Below are 22,827 nucleotides of genomic sequence, written 5' to 3'. Positions count from 1 at the left end.
GTGATTGAGGTTAGGGTTGAGGTTGAGGCTAGGGTTGTGATTGAGGCTAGGGTTGTGGTTGAGGCTAGGGTTGTGATTGAGGCTAGGTTTGTGGTTGAGGTTAGGGTTGTGGTTGAGGTTAGGGTTGTGGTTGAGGTTAGGGTTGTGGTTGAGGTTAGGGTTGTGGTTGAGGTTAGGGTTGTGGTTGAGGTTAGGGTTGTGGTTGAGGCTAGGGTTGTGGTTGAGGCTAGGGTTGTGGTTGAGGCTAGGGTTGTGATTGAGGCTAGGGTTACAGTTGGTTAGGGTTGATTCAGTTCTTGTGTCTCTGTCTCAGGGTGTCTGGGGGTGAGTTGTTTGACCGCATCGTAGAGAAGGGCTTCTACACAGAGATGGACGCCAGCAGACTCATTACACAGGTGCTGAATGCTGTCAACTACCTCCACGACATGGGCATCGTACACAGAGACCTCAAGGTACGGATACACACGTACACACACACACACACGCGCACGCACACACAATCTCTCTCTCTCTCTCTCTCTCTCTCTCTCTCTCTCTCTCTCTCTCTCTCTCTCTCTCTCTCTCTCTCTCTCTCTCTCTCTCTCTCTCTCTCTCTCTCTCTCTCTCTCTCTCTCTCTCTCTCTCTCTCTCTCTCACAAACAGGAATACTTATGAAGTGTTTAATATTTTTTTCCCATACATGTGTTGTTGATGTGTCCTTCCACTGTCAGCCAGAGAACCTTCTCTACTACAACCCCCATGATGAGGCTAAGATCATGATCAGTGACTTTGGTCTGTCTAAGATGGAGGGGACAGGAGACGTGATGGCTACAGCCTGTGGGACGCCAGGATATGTGGGTGAGGAGGCTCTCTGGTTGCAAGGGTGTAACTTTGTGTTGTAAATTGTGGGGTGCCCCCCCCCCCCCCCGGGATATTTTATTTTGAAGAAATAGCTGTGAAATTGTTGTTTCTGGTGAATTTTGGACCACAACTGAATAATGACTGTATTACTTTAAACTGTGAGTTTATCCCTAACAGTTCAGATAGTAGCCATGCTTGGCAATTATTTTGTAGAACGTCTATGAGAATGTCAGTTCTGGGGTGCGTTCAGTTCGATCAAACTTTTGCTACGTTGTGTACCGAATGACACGTTTCCCCAAAATGTTCTTCAACGTTCTTGAACAGACTTTGAAGTAGCCTACGTTTGCCTTGAAGCAATGAGTGACATATTTAAATGAAAGCGTTTTATTTTGCGCCCCTCATCGATCTTCAACTAGTCATTCAGAACAGCACCGTTTAATTGAACGATGCATTACGTTTTTTTCTACTCCAAAAATGTATGAAAATAAAATGATGGTTACGCCATTAAAATATAATTTTTCCCCCGTCCAAAAAATGTGCATAACAACAAATTGTTTCCTATTATCAGGCTGGTATGTTTTATTAACGAATAAGCATGAACTGTCGTCTAACTGATGCAGCATAGTGGCTATAAATAAATAGGCTGAAGCATACCCATCTGTATTTGAGCTAATCATTATCTAAATCAGTGCTTCCCCAACCGGTTTCAGTCATGGCCCCCTTTCATCATGGGAGAACATCCTCCCCCCCTCCCTTCACCTTCCCCAATTGAATTAACTGCTGTTGTTACACAAAAAATATGGTGTACCTTGAGGTCTCTGGTTTTCCTTCCATATTGAAATCAAAATGAATAAATGAGATATAAACCTGCTTACTTCTGTGCAATGGCACATTTTTTTATTTCACCTTTATTTTCCTAGGCAAGTCAGTTAAGAACAAATTCTTATTTACAATGACGGCCTACCCCGGCCAAACCTGGATGGCGCTGGGCCAGTTGTGCACCGCCCTATGGGACTCCCAATTATGGCCGGTTGTGATACAGCCTGGAATCAAACCAGGGTCTGTAGTGACGCCTCTAGCACTGAGATGCAGTGCCTGCGCCGCTCAGGAGCCTTGTATTTGGGACAAATCATTCACTAAACCCTAAACCGCAACTACATCTTGTAATAAATCATTTGGAAATTGAGGAAGTTGAGGTGACTAAACTGCTTGGAGTAACCCTGGATTGTAAACTGTCATGGTCAAAACATATTGATGCAGTAGTAGCTAAGATGGGGAGAAGTCTGTCCATAATAAAGCGATGCTCTACCTTCTTAACAACACCATCAACAAGGCAGGTCCTACAGGCCCTAGTTTTGTCGCACCTGGACTACTGTTCAGTCGTGTGGTCAGTTGCCACAAAGAGGGATTTAAGAAAATTGCAATTGGCTCAGTTGTGAAATACTTATTTATTTATTACAAGTTAGCTCACAGAATGAAGGGTTTGAGAGAGAGAGACAGAGAGAGAGAGAGAGAGAGAGAGAGGGAGTATTGCTCCGTTCTCCTTACAAGCCTTGCAAAACTTTTTTCCCTTCACAAACCAAGACCTCTGAAGACCGGACCAAACCAAAAGCATAATTGGCAGCGGGGGGGTCCAATCATAAAATAAGGAATTGAGTAGTACTGCTTAGTCTAAAGCCACAGAAAGTCGGTAGCTATGGTGGGAAAATAATTTACTATCCATCAAATTCATCCTGGTATATTATAGGGAGGGTTATGACCCCCCTGTCCACCCTGCAAGTTACGTGCCTGTCTGGTTGTGTCCCAATTCCCCCCAGTGTACTCCTTTTGAACTCCTCCCCACGCATTTAGAAGTTTTGGATTGGTGTAAGACATTCCACAGGCTAGAGAGAGTTTCCACCATATTTCTTACAACTGCCCTTCCCTCTTAAATCAATGAATAGAAGTGAACAAGTGCACACTACTTAGAGCAGAAGGGTACAACATGTGGACACAAACTTCTTCGTCGTTAGACAGACAGGAAGACGAACAGCTATGACGTTAGGAAGTCTGCAGTAGTAGTAGTAACCCAACATTGACCTCATCTAGTCGTATCTCTTTAACTCTGGCTAACCTAAACTTATTTGACCTAATTTAACCTCAGGAAACATCACCCACACAATGTTCTATATCAATCTCTACCTTATGATGTTCTCCACAGCCCCAGAGGTTCTGGCTCAGAAGCCCTACAGCAAAGCAGTGGACTGCTGGTCTATCGGAGTCATCGCTTACATTCTGTAAGTATCTTATACTGTAATCTGTAGGGTGTTCAATAAAAAAAACGCATATTTTTGTGTCATGCAAAGTTAGCTTTTTGCAACCCGCGGAAACAACTTTGAAGATGACAAGCACAACATGTAAAACCCTCAAAGTTGATGCAAGAAAGCTGCGTTGCTCTGTCAATCAATCAAATGTATTTATAAAGCCCTTTTTACATCAGCCGATGTCACAAAGTGCTGTACAGAAACCCAGCCTAAAACCCCAAACAGCAAGCAATGCAGGTGTAGAAGCACGGTGGCTAGGAAAAACTCCCTAGAAAGGCAGGAACCTAGGAAGAAACCTAGAGAGGAACCAGGCTCTGAGGGGTGGCCAGTCCTCTTCTGGCTGTGCTGGGTGGAGATTATAACAGTACAAGGCCAAAATGTTCAAATGTTCATAGATGACCAGCAGGGTCAGATAATAATAATCACAGTGGTTGTAGAGGGTGCAACAGGTCAGTACCTCAGGAGTAAATGTCAGTTGGCTTTTCATAGCCGATCATTCAGAGTTAGAGACAGCAGGTGCGGGAGAGAGAGAGAGTCGAAAACAGCAGGTCCCTGACAACAGAGCTCAATGCTTATTATGGGATGTATTAGGTTACGAAATCCAACCTTTTTGGGTATACTGTTAATGAAATGTTAGCGAAACACCCCAATGAAAGATTCAGAACATGAATAATCATATTTGTCTTGGTAAAATGTATTTTATAACACAAGGAAGTGAAAGCTCGTTTTCACCCACTCTGACAGAGTGGATGGACACCCTATAATGTAGAATTTAAGTAGGCTTTACATAGGGCTTATGAAGGCTTCATTTAGCCTCTAAGATATAATTTGTTTAAAATGTGGCGATGTAACAGGATTAGATCATCTTATATGCTGTATGTTGAGAATTCCCCTTGTGGAGGACGGCAACAGGAAGTTGTTTTGTGTTGTTTATGTTTGGCTCAGCTGAGCTTGGCTCTCCACGTGAGGAGATATCAATCAGTCTACAGCTCCTGGTCACAGCCAATCAGCTGGTGCCCACTTGCCCCACACTCTGATCATGCACCTTCTGATGGCTAAGGACATCTAGCTGATCCTGCGCTGGCTAGCCAGGCCCTATGCATTCTCTTCCATCCCTATTTAACCTTTATTTAACTAGGCAAGTCAGTTAAGAGCAAATTATTCTTTACAATGACGGCCTACCCCCGGCCAAACCCGGAAGATGCTGGGCCAATTGTGCACCGCCCTATGGGACTCCCAATCACGGCCGGATGTGATGCAGCCTGGATTCGAACTAGGGACTGCAGCCTCTTGCACTGAGATGCAGCGCCTTATACCGCTGTGTCACTCAGGAGCAAATGTCCTATAAATAGGACATATTGCCAATGGCCGTTGCCTTCCAGTGCAGATCAGAGGTAGATATGTTAGTATGTTCATGGAGTGTTTGGGTAAAAACCATATGTCAATACCACTGTTTGTCAATAAAGTTTACTGTGTATGTTAACTGTCTGTGAGCTCCTCTGACTGGGAAATGTTTTTGTTGTTGTTGTGAGTCACAGACCAGTCAAATAAGAGGGTATTTCCTCACACTGTACACATTCTCTGTATGATATTCTCTTCTGAAAGCTTTTAGTTAAAACTGACAGGATAAATGCACCTGGATTAAGCCGCCCAATCAATTCAATTTAGTGGAAACGCTTGTTAGTTTGAATAGAACCCTCTAGCCTCATTAACCACTCCTGGTTAGGTGTGAAGGCTGTTAAGGTAATTAGGTGGAATAGTTTCCTAGTCTCACCAATTAGAAAGTTGTTGCAGTAGTTAATTAGAAAACATGGCACCACTAATGTGATACTATAGCTCCGATCATTTGTTTGATTTGGATCATCTCCATGTAACAAGCGTTGTGATCAGAAGATGTGCCAAAGACACAACAAAGGCAAGATAAGGCAATATCAAATAGATTCAGTTTTCTGTCCAAATAAGGAGTAGGGTTTCCCTTGGCATTCTACTTTTAAGTTAGATGATGGCACTAACATAAAGCATCCGTATCGTTGTGTAATTAATGATCTGTCCCCTAGGTTGTGTGGCTACCCTCCGTTCTATGATGAAAATGACTCCAAGCTCTTTGAGCAGATACTCAAGGCCGACTATGAGTTTGATGCACCGTATTGGGATGATATATCTGACTCAGGTGAGTTGTGTGTGTGTGTGTGTGTGTGTGTGTGTGTGTGTGTGTGTGTGTGTGTGTGTGTGTGTGTGTGTGTGTGTGTGTGTGTGTGTGTGTGTGTGTGTGTGTGTGTGTGTGTGTGTGTGTGTGTGTGTGTGTGTGTGTGTGTGTGTGTGTGTGTGTGCCTGGTCGTATATATGGGTCTTTCTATAAACTAGGGAACCAGTGAGTATTTCCTACACAGGACAACTTGTTACAGCTGCTGACAAGTCATTGATAATAATCTGCCATGTCATTACGTTAAGATATAAGGGGGATCATAGCTATATTTAATATAATTCACGAGTTGATTTAAAACCTGTTTAACCCTTTATCATGGTTGGTGTCTTGAATGATTTGTCCAAAATCGTGTGACATAAAACATACCTTTTCTGTCCTTGCATTAATGGCAGTGTAATATAATATTTTAAGCATTAATCAGTTAAATTAAACATTGAACTTGAATCCTGTAAGAATCCTGGATCTAGCTGTTGGACTGTTTTTTTTTTTATAGCAGCCTGGACTTAGAGACAGCCGCAACATAGTAAAAGTAAATCCGGGACAATTAAATTAGTATGATATGTTACGTTTCATATGGTATTTATTCATTTGTGGATGTCCATCATCCATTTCTTATGATATGTTATGAATTTCAATTTGAATGATATGTTACAAATTCTAGGTGGTTCTATCTATGTGGTTAGGTGGTTAACGCTAATGTTAGCTAGGTGGCTAACGCTAATGTTAGCTAGGTGGCTAACATTAGCTAGGCTAGGGGTTAAGGTTAGGGCTAAGGTTAGGGTTAGTAGTTGAGTTAAAGGGTTAGGGGAATGGTTAGCTAACATGCTAAGTAGTTGAAAAGTAGCTAAAAAGTAGTAAGTAGTTGCTAATTAGCAAAATTTGTCCATCATGAGATTCGAACACGCAACCTTTGGGTTGCGAGACGTTCGCATTGTAGTCCCACCTATCCACTACGACCAACCACCCTACTTTTGTTTTTGCCTTAAGTAAGGCATTCGGGCTCCCGAGTGGCACAGCGGTCTAAGACACTGTATCTCTGAGCAAGAGGTGTCACTGCAGTCCCTGGTTCAAATCCAGGCTGCATCACATCCGGCTGTAATTGGGAGTCCCATAGGGCGGCGCACAATTCATCCAGGTTTGGCCGGGGTAGTCCGTCATTGTAAAATAAGAATTTGTTCTTAACTGACTTGCCAAGTTAAAACCTTCTGTCTTATGTAACCATACGTAACATATCATACTAACATCAGTGTACTGGATTAATATTCACTATTTTTTATTTATTGTGATATTTCAGTTATTTTTTTTTCATACATTTTTTTTTTTTTTTTTAAACCTGTTTTTCACTTTGTCATTATGGGGTTTGGCGTGTAGATTGCTGCGGGGGGAAAAACTGTTTAATCCATTTCAGAATAAGGCTGTAACATAACAAAATGTGGAAAAAGTCAAGGGGTCTGAATACTTTCTGAAGTCACTGTATCTATACTTTACTACACTAGACAATGTGTACTTTTTACTCCCATACACTACCAGTCAAAAGTTTAGAACACTTACTTATTCAAGGGTTTTTCTTTATTTTTACTATTTTCTACATTGTAGAATAATAGTGAAGACATCAAAATATATTTTGATTTGTTAAACACTTTTTTTGGTTACTACATGATTCCATATGTGTTATTTCATAGTTTTGATGTCTTGTAAAAAATGTTAAAAAATTTAAAAATAAAGAAAAACCCTTGAATAAGTAGGTGTTCTAAAACGTTTGACTGGTAGTGTACATTTTCCCTGACATTCAAAAGTACTGTTTACATTTCAAAAGTTCAGGCAGGACAGCAATATAGTCCATTTCACGCACCTATCAATATAACACGTTGTCATCCCTACTGCCTCTTATCTGGCGGACTCACTAAACACAAATGCTGTGTTTGTAAATTATGTCTGAGTATTGGAGTGTGCTCCTGTCTGTCCGTTTGCTTAATATAAGGAATTTGATGTATAGTATTTACTTTTACATTGTACTTTTACTCAAGTATGGCAATTGAGTACTTTTTCCACCACTGTACTTAAGGACATTTACTGTAAAACCAAATACTTTTAGATTTTTACTCAAGTAGTATTTTCCTGGGTGACTTTCACTTTTACAATGAAAGTCCTTGAATTTGACTTGCCAATGTCCGTATTAACCCTGATTTAATGGATGTATAGTCCTATGGTGTTGTATAGGTGGAGTTATGGCGATTTGCATATATTCACTTTTGTTCCTCATGTGGAACTGCATAAACTTTTTTATTTTTGTTTCAAATGTTTTGTTGTTTCAAACCATTTTTTTTTATCCCAATGCCACATTATTTATAGAAAGACCCAGATGTACAGTATGTGTGTGTGTTTGTGTGTGTGTGTGTTTGTGTGCGTGTGCCCAATTGTTTGCATGTAATGCTATCTTGAATGGATGGAACATGGTGATATTGTGTGTCTTCCTCTGTTCCACATACAGCCAAACAGTTCATCAGCTCTCTGATGGAGAAGGATCCAGAGAAGAGATTCACCTGTGACCAGGCTCTAGCTCACCCCTGGTGAATGTCTATCTACCACCACACCATACCCCACCACACCATACCGCACCATACCACACCATACCCCACCACACCATACTATACTATACCACACCATACTATACCATACTATACCACACCATACTATACCATACTATACCACACCATACCCCACCACACCATGCTATACTATACTATACCACACCATACTATACCATACTATACCACACCATACCCCACCACACCATACTATACTATACCACACCATACTATACCATACTATATCACACCATACTATACCATACTATACCACACCATACCCCACCACACCATGCTATACTATACTATATCACACCATACTATACCATACTATACCACACCATACCCCACCACACCATGCTATACTATACTATACCACACCATACTATACCATACTATACCACACCATACCCCACCACACCATGCTATACTATACTATACCAAACCATACTATACCATACTATACCACACCATACCCCACCACACCATGCTATACCATACTATATCACACCATGCTATACTATACTATACCACACCATACTATACCACACCATGCTATACCATACTATACCACACCATACCCCACCACACCATACCACACAATACAATACCATACCCCACCACATCACACCACACCATACCATACCCCACCACACCATACCACACAATACCATACCCCACCACACCATGTCATAACACACAACACCATACCCCACCACATCACACCACACCATACCACACTATACCATACCCCACCACACCATGCCACACCCACCACACCATACCACACCATACCATACCCCACCACACCATGCCACACCCACCATACCACACCATACCCCACCACACCATGCCACACCCAATACACAATACCACACCATACCACACAATACCATACCATACCACACCATACCCCACCACACAATACCACACAATACCATACCATACCACACCATACCCCACCACACAATACCACACAATACCACACAATACCATACCACACAACACCATACCACACAATACCATACCACACAATACCATACCACACAATACCATACCACACAATACCATATCACACAATACCCCACCACACAATACCATACCACACAATACCATACCACACAATACCATACCACACAATACCATACCACACAATACCATACCACACAATACCATACCACACAATACCATACCACACAATACCATACCACACAATACCATACCATACCACACAATACCATACCACACAATACCATAACACACAACACCATACCACACAATACCATACCACACAATACCCCACCACACAATACCATACCACACAATACCATACCACACCATGTCATAACACACAATACCATACCACACAATACCATACCACACTATACCATACCCCACCACACCATGCCACACCCACCATACCACACCATACCATACCCTATCACACCATGCCACACCATACCATACCACACCATACCCCACCACACAATACCACACAATACCATACCACACAATACCATACCACACAATACCACACCATACCACACAATACCACACCCCACCACACCATACCACACCACACCATACCACACAATACCACACCCCACCACACCATACCATACCACACCATACCCCACCACATCAATCAGGCTCTAGCCCACCCCTGGTGAGTGAAGGTAGAGTCCGTTTAGTGATGAGGCCTCCACCGTGTCTCTTCCACCTTACAGATCTGAAGAATCTGGGTAGGTAGAGTCTGTTTAGTGATGAAGCCTCCACCGTATCTCTTCCACCTGCAAACATCAGAGGGTTAGGAACAATGGGAAGGGCTAGGGAATGGATTGGGACCACACAATCAGAGAACCACTCGCCGTGCCCGAAAGCTGACATGAATATGACACAGATAGTGGATGTCTGAATGATGCAGTGCACCATGTCTTCCTTCCTGCCCGCCTCCTAAAATATCTGCTCCACTGGTCTGAGAAGGGGAGATAGAGAGAGGGGAGATGGGAGATGGAGAGAGACAGAAAGAGAAAAAGAGGGAGGGAGAGAGAGAGAGCGAGAGAGAGAGCAAGAGAGAGAGATCAAATCTGCTGAATGAATGGGTGCCAATTAGCAGGCTGCGTCCTGAAGGATGCTTGGAGAATGCAGAGGCAGTGGCTACGTTCCAAAAGGCACCCTATTACCTGTAAAGGCCCTATGTGCCCTGGTCAAAGTAGTACACTATATAAGGAATAGGGTGCCATTTGGGACGCAGACTAATGAACCGTTATCATGTCTCTCCCTGGCCCGGGCCAGACCTAATACTACTGTCTGCGGTTTGGGAATCTATTCAATGTTCATCAAGTGGTGGGGCTGCCATTTAGCTGCACAACGAATCCCTGATTCTAGCTTTAATGACAGAGACAATATGTGGGTGGTTGGCAAATGGAGAATAGGAATAGGTCTGTTAGGCATCTAATCATTGGCCTGTTACGTCTTGGCCCTGTTATGTCTTGGCCCTGTTGTGTCTTGGCCCTGTTATGTCTTGGCCCTGTTACGTCTTGCTGTTGTGTCTTGGCCCTGTTACGTCTTGTTGTTGTGTCTTGGCCCTGTTATGTCTTGGCCCTGTTATGTCTTGGCCCTGTTGTGTCTTGCTGTTGTGTCTTGGCCCTGTTACGTCTTGTTGTTGTGTCTTGGCCCTGTTATGTCTTGGCCCTGTTGCGTCTTGGCCCTGTTATGTCTTGGCCCTGTTACGTCTTGCTGTTGTGTCTTGGCCCTGTTACGTCTTGCTGTTATGGCTTGGCCCTGTTATGTCTTGGCCCTGTTACGTCTTGCTGTTACGTCTTGTTGTTATGTCTTGGCCCTGTTACGTCTTGCTGTTGTGTCTTGGCCCTGTTACGTCTTGCTGTTATGTCTTGGCCCTGTTATGTCTTGGCCCTGTTATGTCTTGGCCCTGTTGCGTCTTGGCCCTGTTATGTCTTGGCCCTGTTATGTCTTGGCCCTGTTGCGTCTTGGCCCTGTTACGTCTTGGCCCTGTTACGTCTTGCTGTTGTGTCTTGGCCCTGTTATGTCTTGGCCCTGTTACGTCTTGCTGTTGTGTCTTGGCCCTGTTACGTCTTGTTGTTATGTCTTGGCCCTGTTATGTCTTGGCCCTGTTGTGTCTTGGCCCTGTTATGTCTTGGCCCTGTTACGTCTTGTTGTTATGTCTTGGCCCTGTTACGTCTTGTTGTTATGTCTTGGCCCTGTTACGTCTTGTTGTTATGTCTTGGCCCTGTTATGTCTTGTTGTTATGTCTTGTTGTTATGTCTTGGCCCTGTTATGTCTTGGCCCTGTTACGTCTTGGCCCTGTTATGTCTTGGCCCTGTTATGTCTTGGCCCTGTTATGTCTTGGCCCTGTTACGTCTTGTTGTTATGTCTTGGCCCTGTTACGTCTTGCTGTTGTGTCTTGGCCCTGTTACGTCTTGCTGTTATGTCTTGGCCCTGTTATGTCTTGGCCCTGTTATGTCTTGGCCCTGTTACGTCTTGTTGTTATGTCTTGGCCCTGTTACGTCTTGCTGTTGTGTCTTGGCCCTGTTACGTCTTGCTGTTGTGTCTTGGCCCTGTTACGTCTTGCTGTTATGTCTTGGCCCTGTTATGTCTTGGCCCTGTTATGTCTTGGCCCTGTTATGTCTTGGCCCTGTTGTGTCTTGGCCCTGTTGTGTCTTGGCCCTGTTACGTCTTTGGCAGGTGGTTTGATAGCGTTTAAATAGACTCACAATGGTTTGGTTGTGACAGGTGTGTTGCGACAGGTGTGTTGTGACAGGTGTGTTGTGACAGGTGTGTTGCGACAGGTGTGTTGTGACAGGTGTGTTGTGACAGGTGTGTTGCGACAGGTGTGTTGTGACAGGTGTGTTGTAACAGGTGTGTTGTAACAGATGTGTATTATAGAATATGAGACATCCAGTAGCTCAGAGCCGGTGCTTGATAGATATCCAGGCCAGGAACTGACCACTAACTGTGTCAAAAGAAAACAATCATCTACTTGTGCTTTATGGTGTGTGTTTGTATCTCAGGATTGCTGGGGACACGGCTCTCTGCAAGAACATCCATGAATCAGTCAGTCGGCAGATGAGGAAAAATTTTGCCAAAAGCAAATGGAGGGTAGGTTCTCTCCGTACAATGATCGGTTTTTGTGTATGATTATTGTATTTGTCAACCTCCTCTATTTGCATATGCCAACCCTCTCTCTCTCTCCCTGCCTCCTCTCCCTCTCTGCCTCCTCTCCCTCACTCCTTCTGTCTCTCGCCGTCTCCTCCACAGCAAGCGTTTAACGCCACAGCAGTGATCCGTCATATGAGGCGTCTCCAGTTGGGCAGTAGTCTGGGCAGCAGCTTTGGAAGCAGTATGAGTATGGACCAACCAGGACAGAATTCTATGCCAGCCAAGAGCATGTCTGTAGACTGTGCCTCTCTCTCACGCAAAGACCGTGAGTGAATGACTCCTTTTACTTTAAGATGTTGGGGGAGCAGGCCGTGTCACGTTGGCTCTGTTGGGGTCTATTAAAGGATTTTTGTTCCGTCATTGATTGGTTTCCACTAAGACTTTAGTGATTGTGCTCGTCTAGTCATTGAGGTTATCGTCTCTGGTTCTCCCCTTAGGTCCTCTACAACCTCTGTCCACTCTCCCTCCTCTGCCATCCTCCCCTGCAGCCTGCAACGCCCCCGTTAGCATTGGAGTGGAACCACATGTAGAACCACAGGCGGTGGCTCCAGCGGCAGTGGTGGAGGCGCCCCGGCCACGCCCCTCCACGGTCACCACCATCCACACGGGGACTAAATGACATCAGGTTCCACGGGAGGTCAGCTGGGAGACCACAGAGCTTTGAGTCGGGATTCCATGATTACAATTCCGCCCCTCAGAATTCCACAATTGGTCTCTCTTAGTCTGCCCACCACGCCCATTCTCAGCTGCTGGGACTGAGAACCTGAGGAGCTGTTCAAGGCTCCATTTACCATGGATCAGCACTGACTGCAGTCTCAGTGCAGCACTCTGATGTCCGTATAAACCACAGGAGGTGTATTCAGTGATGTGAAATAGAATGACGAGAACTGACAGGATTTCCTATTCTATCTAACTTATCTGTTCTACACCATACTTATTCCTATTTGAACATTCTGCCTGCTAACGGGCCACAGGTCTGGTGGAGAAGAGATGAGGACCACTGACTGTCTCGTTCTGTCCTCCTGACCAGAGGGTGGCCAGTGGGGTCAGTCTCCCAGTCCTTGAATTGGGTCGGTACGGAGGAATTGCAACCTTAAATGTTCACCTCTTTTTGAATATTCACTCTAAACATTGTATAATTTTAGCCAGTAGTTGTGAAAGTAGTGCTCACCCCCCCCACACCCCCCACCCCAGGCGCATTTATTGTTGTTTTTGTTTTGAGGAAATGAGCATCCGGCAACGTAGTAAAAACTGTTGGTTGTTTTGAAGTAACGTCTTTGTTGTGTTAATATCGCTGTTTCACCGCTATGGATTGCAGCTTTAAGATCCTATTCCATCTCTTTAAAATATGGTACTGTAAAATTAAAATGACCACCTGAAATCTTTGTCATAGCACTGCCGTGTTGTAAGACTGTCCACCGAGAGACAAAAAGAAGACCTGTTTGTATGGTGGTGTTAGGAGGCTACACTATGGGAACTCACCAGGTTTTTATTATTAGTCTTAATTATTGAGACTGCTGTAACTCTGTGACTGTGAGACTGCTGTAACTCTGTGACTGTGAGACTGCTGTAACTCTGTGACTGTGAGACTGCTGTAACTCTGAGACTGTCAGACTGCTGTAACTATGTGACTGTGAGACTGCTGTAACTATGTGACTGTGAGACTGCTGTAACTCTGTGACTGTGAGACTGCTGTGACTGTGAGACTGCTGTGACTGTGAGACTGCTGTAAGTCTGTGACTGTGAGACTGCTGTAACTCTGTGACTGTGAGACTGCTGTAACTCTGTGACTGTGAGACTGCTGTAACTCTGAGACTGTGAGACTGTGAGACTGCTGTAACTCTGTGACTGTGAGACTGCTGTAACTATGTGACTGTGAGACTGTGAGACTGCTGTAACTCTGACTGTGAGACTGCTGTGACTGTGAGACTGCTGTAACTCTGTGACTGTGAGACTGCTGTAACTCTGTGACTGTGAGACTGCTGTAACTCTGTGACTGTGAGACTGCTGTAACTCTGAGACTGTGAGACTGCTGTAACTCTGTGACTGTGAGACTGCTGTAACTCTGTGACTGTGAGACTGCTGTAACTCTGTGACTGTGAGACTGCTGTGACTGTGAGACTGCTGTAACTCTGACTGTGAGACTGCTGTAACTCTGTGACTGTGAGACTGCTGTAACTCTGACTGTGAGACTGCTGTAACTCTGAGACTGTGAGACTGCTGTAACTCTGTGACTGTGAGACTGCTGTAACTCTGACTGTGAGACTGCTGTAACTCTGTGACTGTGAGACTGCTGTAACTCTGTGACTGTGAGACTGCTGTGACTGAGACTGCTGTAACTCTGTGACTGTGAGACTGCTGTAACTCTGTGACTGTGAGACTGCTGTAACTCTGTGACTGTGAGACTGCTGTAACTCTGTGACTGTAAGACTGCTGTAACACTGAGACTGTGAGACTGCTGTAACTCTGTGACTGTGAGACTGCTGTAACTCTGTGACTGTGAGACTGCTGTAACTCTGAGACTGTGAGACTGCTGTAACTCTGTGACAGTGAGACTGCTGTAACTCTGTGACAGTGAGACTGCTGTAACTCTGTGACAGTGAGACTGCTGTGACTGTGAGACTGCTGTAACTCTGTGACTGTGAGACTGCTGTAACTCTGTGACTGTGAGACTGCTGTAACTCTGTGACTGTGAGACTGCTGTAACTCTGTGACTGTGAGACTGCTGTAACTCTGAGACTGTGAGACTGCTGTAACTCTGTGACTGTGAGACTGCTGTAACTCTGTGACAGTGAGACTGCTGTAACTCTGTGACTGTGAGACTGCTGTAACTCTGTGACTGTGAGACTGCTGTGACTGAGACTGCTGTAACTCTGTGACTGTGAGACTGCTGTAACTCTGTGACTGTGAGACTGCTGTAACTATGTGACTGTGAGACTGCTGTAACTCTGAGACTGTGAGACTTCTGTGACTGTGAGACTGCTGTAACTCTGTGACTGTGAGACTGCTGTAACTCTGTGACTGTGAGACTGCTGTGACTGTGAGACTGCTGTAACTCTGTGACTGTGAGACTGCTGTAACTCTGTGACTGTGAGACTGCTGTAACTCTGTGACTGTGAGACTGCTGTAACTCTGAGACTGTGAGACTGCTGTAACTCTGTGACTGTGAGACTGCTGTAACTCTGACTGTGAGACTGCTGTAACTCTGTGACTGTGAGACTGCTGTAACTCTGTGACTGTGAGACTGCTGTGACTGTGAGACTGCTGTAACTGTGAGACTGCTGTAACTCTGTGACTGTGAGACTGCTGTAACTCTGTGACTGTGAGACTGTTGTAACTCTGTGACTGTGAGACTGCTGTAACTCTGTGACTGTGAGACTGCTGTGACTGTAAGACTGCTGTAACTCTGAGACTGTGAGACTGCTGTAACTCTGTGACTGTGAGACTGCTGTAACTCTGTGACTGTGAGACTGCTGTAACTCTGAGACTGTGAGACTGCTGTAACTCTGTGACAGTGAGACAGCTGTAACTCTGTGACAGTGAGACTGCTGTAACTCTGTGACAGTGAGACTGCTGTGACTGTGAGACTGCTGTAACTCTGTGACTGTGAGACTGCTGTAACTCTGTGACTGTGAGACTGCTGTAACTCTGTGACTGTGAGACTGCTGTAACTCTGTGACTGTGAGACTGCTGTAACTCAGTGACAGTGAGACTGCTGTAACTCTGTGACTGTGAGACTGCTGTAACTCTGTGACTGTGAGACTGCTGTGACTGAGACTGCTGTAACTGTGACTGTGAGACTGCTGTAACTCTGAGACTGTGAGACTGCTGTAACTCTGTGACTGTGAGACTGCTGTAACTCTGACTGTGAGACTGCTGTAACTCTGTGACTGTGAGACTGCTGTAACTCTGTGACTGTGAGACTGCTGTGACTGTGAGACTGCTGTAACTGTGAGACTGCTGTAAATCTGTGACTGTGAGACTGCTGTAACTCTGTGACTGTGAGACTGCTGTAACTCTGTGACTGTGAGACTGCTGTAACTCTGTGACTGTGAGACTGCTGTGACTGTAAGACTGCTGTAACTCTGAGACTGTGAGACTGCTGTAACTCTGTGACTGTGAGACTGCTGTAACTCTGTGACTGTGAGACTGCTGTAACTCTGAGACTGTGAGACTGCTGTAACTCTGTGACAGTGAGACTGCTGTAACTCTGTGACAGTGAGACTGCTGTAACTCTGTGACAGTGAGACTGCTGTGACTGTGAGACTGCTGTAACTCTGTGACTGTGAGACTGCTGTAACTCTGTGACTGTGAGACTGCTGTAACTCTGTGACTGTGAGACTGCTGTAACTCTGTGACTGTGAGACTGCTGTAACTCTGAGACTGTGAGACTGCTGTAACTCTGTGACTGTGAGACTGCTGTAACTCTGTGACAGTGAGACTGCTGTAACTCTGTGACTGTGAGACTGCTGTAACTCTGTGACTGTGAGACTGCTGTGACTGAGACTGCTGTAACTCTGTGACTGTGAGACTGCTGTAACTCTGTGACTGTGAGACTGCTGTGACTGAGACTGCTGTAACTCTGAGACTGTGAGTGTTGGGCACAGAACACCCTCTATGCCTTGTGTTTAACATCGCACATGGAAACCATGGGAAACCGTTGAGTGGAGTTAGCGTTTCATGCAACTGAAACAGAGCATTCAAGGCTAAAATAGTAATTCCATATTATTCTCAATCATAGTTTCTAATTGTTTTAAAAGCTTGAATGTTTTGCTGCAGTTGTTGTTACGGTTGAGGACGTCACTGTTTCATTGTTCCCAACTGTAGGAAAGAGCTGTTGTATATTTTCTTTTGCGTTTTCTGGATATAGAATGTCAGTGAAATAAATATCTACCTATCTGCAGAGTCATGCACCCACACACACATCTGTGAATGAAGTGCTTTACTAGTGTGAGATGATCAAATCAGTTTTGATATTACTGTAGTGACAGTTCTGATTTGATTGTACGCTTTTCCTAATGGAAAGGTAATGTATTATGTATTGTCTTATATTTAATGACGTCTGTAAGAACAGTACTTACATGTACGTGGGTCACTAGACTTTTATGTTGAAATATATAAATGTTATGTTAATAAGATAAAGGTATAGTTATTGCTTTTGTCGTTTAGTATTTTATTTGACGGACGTTTTTGGATTCATTGCGATGCAACTGTGAAGCCATGCTTAGCATAAGGATGCAGCGTTTGAACACGTTCTCAGGGAAATTCTTTGAGGAACATTTGAGGACATGAAACCCCAGTTATGGTGATGGAGCTAATGTTGAAGTTGATGACGATGATGATGAAGATGATACATGTATTGACTGAAGCACACGTTGCATATTATTACGTGCCATCAGGACAGTTGGGCTCATACTTCATAGCCTTGTGAGGGCAGTTTGATATATCCCATAGTTGGGGGTTTGTTTTAGATTTGTATAATACAAGGCTAAGAATGAAAGAAGGCTTATGATATCTATTACCACTGTACTGTAGTTTTATTTAAACACTGAAAATGACAAACTACGAAATAAAGATTGAAGTAATTTGATAATCATTGTTCCGTTGCAGAAAGTCTGTAGCATGTAGTGTACTTTAGTTAGCTGTTCTCCCCCTCCGCAGGCTCTGGCTGTTCCCAGAACTGTGCTGCTGTGCTCCCCCTGCTCAGGCTCTGGCTGTTCCCAGAACTGTGCTGCTGTGCTCCCCCTCCGCAGGCTCTGGCTGTTCCCAGAACTGTGCTGCTGTGCTCCCCCTGCTCAGGCTCTGGCTGTTCCCAGAACTGTGCTGCTGTGCTCCCCCTGCTCAGGCTCTGGCTGTTCCCAGAACTGTGCTGCTGTGCTCCCCCTCCGCAGGCTCTGGCTGTTCCCAGAACTGTGCTGCTGTGCTCCCCCTGCTCAGGCTCTGGCTGTTCCCAGAACTGTGCTGCTGTGGTCCCCCTGCTCAGGCTCTGGCTGTTCCTAGAACTGTGCTGCTGTACTCCCCCTGCTCAGGCTTTGGCTGTTCCCAGAACTGTGCTGCTGTGCTCCCCCTGCTCAGGCTCTGGCTGTTCCCAGAACTGTGCTGCTGTGCTCCCCCTGCTCAGGCTCTGTTTGGTTACTGTGCTTTGAATTTAACAGCCAGTTGATGTCTCCCTCTCTTCTCCTCCTCTCTCTCTCTGTCTTCTATCTCTTCTCGCCTTGCTACTCTCTCCCAAAGTTGATGGTTTTAAGTTCACACACAACAGGGAGAAGGAGAATATATTGTGCAAAAGTTTTAACTGTCACTAAAGAACAATGAGTATAGATATATATGTTCGTAAGAAAGTAGGTCCTCTCCTTCCTGTGTAAATATAAATCTCATGAACCAGATTTGCTTGGGTAGGAATGTTTATTATTGATTTTCTACGTTTATTTATTTGGATCTCCATTAGCTTTTGCAGAAGCAGCAGATACTCTTCCTGGGGGTCCACAAAAATAACATGACAAGTAACAAAACACTGATACACTGACAGACAAGGACAGTCACACAAATGTAAATATACAACGATATACAAACAATACAACAACAAAAATGATGTGTGTGTTAGTGTGTCTGCGTGTGTTTGTGTCCCCTCACAGTCACCACCGTTCCATGAGATGTCGGTTTTGGACTTGGGAACTGTGAAGAGACCCCTGGTGGTGTCTCTTGTGGGGTATGTATGGGTGTCTGAGCTGAATGGTACTATATTATTTGATGAAAACTAGAAGAGAAGCAGTTAATCTCTTGTCAACCCTCAACCAGGAAGGACTGGCATGTTGTTGATGTTAGTTCTGTGTGTGCAGTAAAGGGCAAGGCCTGCTGCACTGTTTTGAGCCAGCTGCAGCTTTGCTAGGTCTTTCTTTGCTGCACTTGACCGTATTACCGGACAGTAATCAAGATGAGACAAGAGTACAGTCGATTACTGTGTAAAGAAAATGCAGAACATCTTTTTAAAACAGACATGCTCCTCCTCATCTTCACATCAACTTTGTCAGTATGACTTGACCATGATAATTGACCATCCAATGTTACACTTAGGAGTTCATCTTCCTCAACAACTCAACCTCAATGGTCACACCATTTATACACAACTCCTGTTGAGGTTTACGTCTTAGAGAATGTTCTGAACCCAACACAATGCTTTTAGTTGAAGATGTATTTAAGACCAGTTTATTATGAATCACCCATTAGGATACTGACTGTAACTCCTTATTTAGATTTTTTGTGAGCTCACTGGCTTTGGGTGCTGACATGTACAGTGTGGGAATCATCATTAAAATATCTTCTCTTCAAAAACAGCATAATACAAAACATGATACAAAGCTTTACAAAGCAGACATGAAAATCACTTTGAGATGTACTACTGTTTATAAGTTGTAGACTACAAAATGACTGCCTTGAAAAATACCTCAAACTTCAGGAAACTTGCTGTGGAGTACTATTGCAAAGGAGTGAATATAAAACAGAAATATTACACCTGCATACAGTTGAAGTCGGAAGTTTACATACACTTAGGTTGGAGTCATTAAAACTAGTTTTTCAACCACTCCACAAATGTCTTGTTAACCAACTATAGTTTTGGGAAGTTGGTTAGGACATCTTCTTGTGCATGTGTCACGGGCGTCATCTAGGTGGAAATTACCGGACCCAGGTGCAGTGTGGTAAGCGTACATTTTCCCTTTTATTTCAAATGTCGCCAACAAAAATGACCGTGAAGCTTACTAGGGCTATACAGGCCACTAACAAAGTCAACTACCCACAAACACCAAAGGAAAAAAGGCTGCCTAAGTATGATTCCCAATCAGAGACAACGATAGACAGCTGTCCCTGATTGAGAACCATACCCGGCCAAAACATAGAAATAAAGAAACTAGAATGCCCACCCTAGTCACAGCATAACAAGTAATTTTTCCAACAATTGTTTATAGACAGATAATTTCACTGTATCACAATTCCAGTGGGTCAGAAGTTGACATACACTAATTTGACTGTGCCTTTAGACTGTGCCTTTAAACAGCTTGGACAATTCCAGAAAAATATGTCATGGCTTTAAAAGCTTCTGATAGGCTAATTGACATAATTTGAGTCAATTGGAGGTGTACCTGTGGATGTATTTCAAGGTCTACCTTCAAACTCAGTGCCTCTTTGCTTGACATCATGGGAAAATCTAAAGAAATCAGCCAAGACCTCAGAAAAAAAATTGTAGACCTCCACAAGTCTGGTTCATCCTTTGGAGCAATTTCCAAACGCCTGAAGGTACCGCGTTCATCTGGACAAACAATAATATGCAAGTATAAACACCATGGGACCACGCAGCCATCATACCTGTTACGTCGGTCGTTGAATGAATGGCACCAAAGCGCAGCGTGGAAAGTGGTCATCTTATTTTATTTTATTCAGAATGAACATCAAAAACAACAACGTTAAAACAAACGTAAAGTTCTGCAGGGCTAAACAGCTACTGTGCAAAAACAACATCCCACAAACTAGGGTGGAAAACAGGCTGCCTAAGTATGATTCCCAATCAGAGATAACGATAGACAGCTGCCTCTGATTGGGAACCATACCTGGCCAACAAAGAAATAGAAAACTAGAATGCCCACCCAAATCACACCCTGACCTAACCAAATAGAGAAATAAAAAGGCTCTCTAAGGTCAGGGCGTGACAATACCACTCAGGAAGGAGACGCGTTCTGTCTCCTAGAGATGAACGTACTTTGGTGTGAAAAGTGCAAATCAACCCCAGAACAACAGCAAAGGACCTTGTGAAGATGCTGGAGGAAACAGGTACAAAAGTGTCTATATCCACAGTAAAACAAGTCCTATATTGACATAACCTGAAAGGCCGCTCAGCAAGGAAAAAGCCACTGCTCCAAAACCGCCATAAAAAAGCCAGACTACGGTTTACAACTGCACATGGGGACAAAGATCGTTATTTTTGGAGAAATGTCCTCTGGTCTGATGAAACAAAAATGGAACTGTTTGGCCATAATGACCATCGTTATGTTTGGAGGAAAAAGGGGGACGCTTGCAAGCCGAAGAACACCATCCCAACCGTGAAGCATGGGGGTGACAGAATCATGATGTTGGGGTCCTTTGCTGCAGGAGGGACTGGTGCACTTCACAAAATAGTTGGCATCATGAGGCAGGAAAATTATGTGGATATATTGAAGCAACATCTCAAGACATCAGTCAGTATATTTATTTAACTAGACAAGTCAGTTAAGAAAAAAAATATTTTACAATGACCGCCTACCAAAAGGCAAAAGGCCTCCTGCGGGGACGGATGCTGGGATTAAAAAGAAATTAAATAAAAATATAGGACAAAACAAACATTACGACAAAAGAGACAACACAACACTACATGAAGAGAGACCTATGACAACAACACTCGTACTCGTAGTGGAACTCTAGCCACTGCTTGGTGCTCTCGGGTCCTCTCGTCTTGCTTTGAGTGGTCAGAGGTTAGAGGTCGGGGGTCAGGGATGGGATGAATGAGGATAGACTGGTCGATCAAGTTACTGGATCCTCAATTGACTGATTACACACAGGCTACCATCCACATTGTGCTGTGATTATACCCCCAATCTATAGAGACTGTTACAGGAGTAAAATAAAAAATAACCTGGAATCATTGCATATACTGTATATTATCATATTATTATATATCATATACAGTATATTATTATATACTGCATATTATTATATACTGTATATTATCATATATCATATTATTATATACTGTATATTATTATATAATTATACTGTTTCTCATGGTATCCTTTCTTTCTCTGTTCTGCCTCCAGCACCTGCCTCTGTTCATCTATAAGAGAGGATAAAAAGAAAAAGGAAGAAGATGAAATTGTCTCACTTGCAGTCAAACTGCACCAACAACATTAGGGATTTGTATTTATTAAGGATCTCCATTAGTTGTTGCCAAGGCAGCAGCTACTCTTCCTGGTAAAACAGTACATCATATAACATTATCACACCACTACATATCTACAATACAAAATGTATAATACCACCATACAACAATATTACAATGTACGTGTGTGTAGAGTGTGTGTGCTAGCGCTTGTGTCTGTATCAGGGTGTCAAATCAGATCAAACTTTATTTGCCACATGCGCCGAATACAACAAGTGTAGACTTTACCGTGAAATGCTTACTTACAAGCCCTTAACCAACAGTGCAGTTCAAGAAGAATAAAATATTTACCAAGTAGACTAAAATAAAAAGTAATAATAAGAAGTAATACAATAAGAATAACGAGGCTATGTACAGGGGGCACCGGTACGCAGGGGTACAGGCTAATTGAAGTAATCTGTACATGTAGGTGGGGGTGAAGTGACTATGCATAGGTAACAAACAAACAGGGTACTTAGACAAAGTTGTCCTACGGGTAATGTATGTTCTCTTTCTTTTTCTGCCTCAAGTTTACACATTTCCAACTGGAGATTTTCTCGCATAATTTGGGCTCTCTCTTCCGCCTCCATTGGAGCCGTGTCGCACGGACATCCCTCATGGCATCACCGTTTGGCAGTGGGGAGAGTGGATCAAAACGGAGCAATGTGGCTGGAGCTTTAGCCTCGCCCTCGTTCTCAGACACCAACGGGTTTACAGGAGCAGCAACTTCCCCTACATGGGTAGTAGGCTCAGGCAGCGGTAACACAA

At 43.9% G+C, this 22,827-nt stretch overlaps 1 protein-coding gene across 1 annotated transcript in view; it reads left to right on the top strand.

Annotated features, from left to right (window-relative positions):
- Positions 1-17,709, top strand: part of LOC139584270 (calcium/calmodulin-dependent protein kinase type 1D-like) — a 58,914-nt gene extending 41,205 nt beyond the window's left edge. Inside the window, exons 4-11 of the mRNA XM_071415908.1 lie at positions 314-452; positions 711-837; positions 3,041-3,116; positions 5,201-5,313; positions 7,841-7,919; positions 11,969-12,056; positions 12,216-12,381; positions 12,554-17,709. Of these exons, the coding sequence (XP_071272009.1) occupies positions 314-452; positions 711-837; positions 3,041-3,116; positions 5,201-5,313; positions 7,841-7,919; positions 11,969-12,056; positions 12,216-12,381; positions 12,554-12,735 (970 nt within the window). The 3' untranslated portion in view covers positions 12,736-17,709. The remainder of the gene's footprint in view (positions 1-313; positions 453-710; positions 838-3,040; positions 3,117-5,200; positions 5,314-7,840; positions 7,920-11,968; positions 12,057-12,215; positions 12,382-12,553) is intronic.
- Positions 17,710-22,827: the final 5,118 nt, after the last annotated feature.

Source organism: Salvelinus alpinus, chromosome 9 (genome assembly GCF_045679555.1).
Source record: "Salvelinus alpinus chromosome 9, SLU_Salpinus.1, whole genome shotgun sequence".
Lineage (NCBI taxonomy): Eukaryota > Metazoa > Chordata > Actinopteri > Salmoniformes > Salmonidae > Salvelinus > Salvelinus alpinus.
Note: the sequence above shows the minus strand (reverse complement) of the source record. Positions and strands in the feature narration are given on the sequence as shown.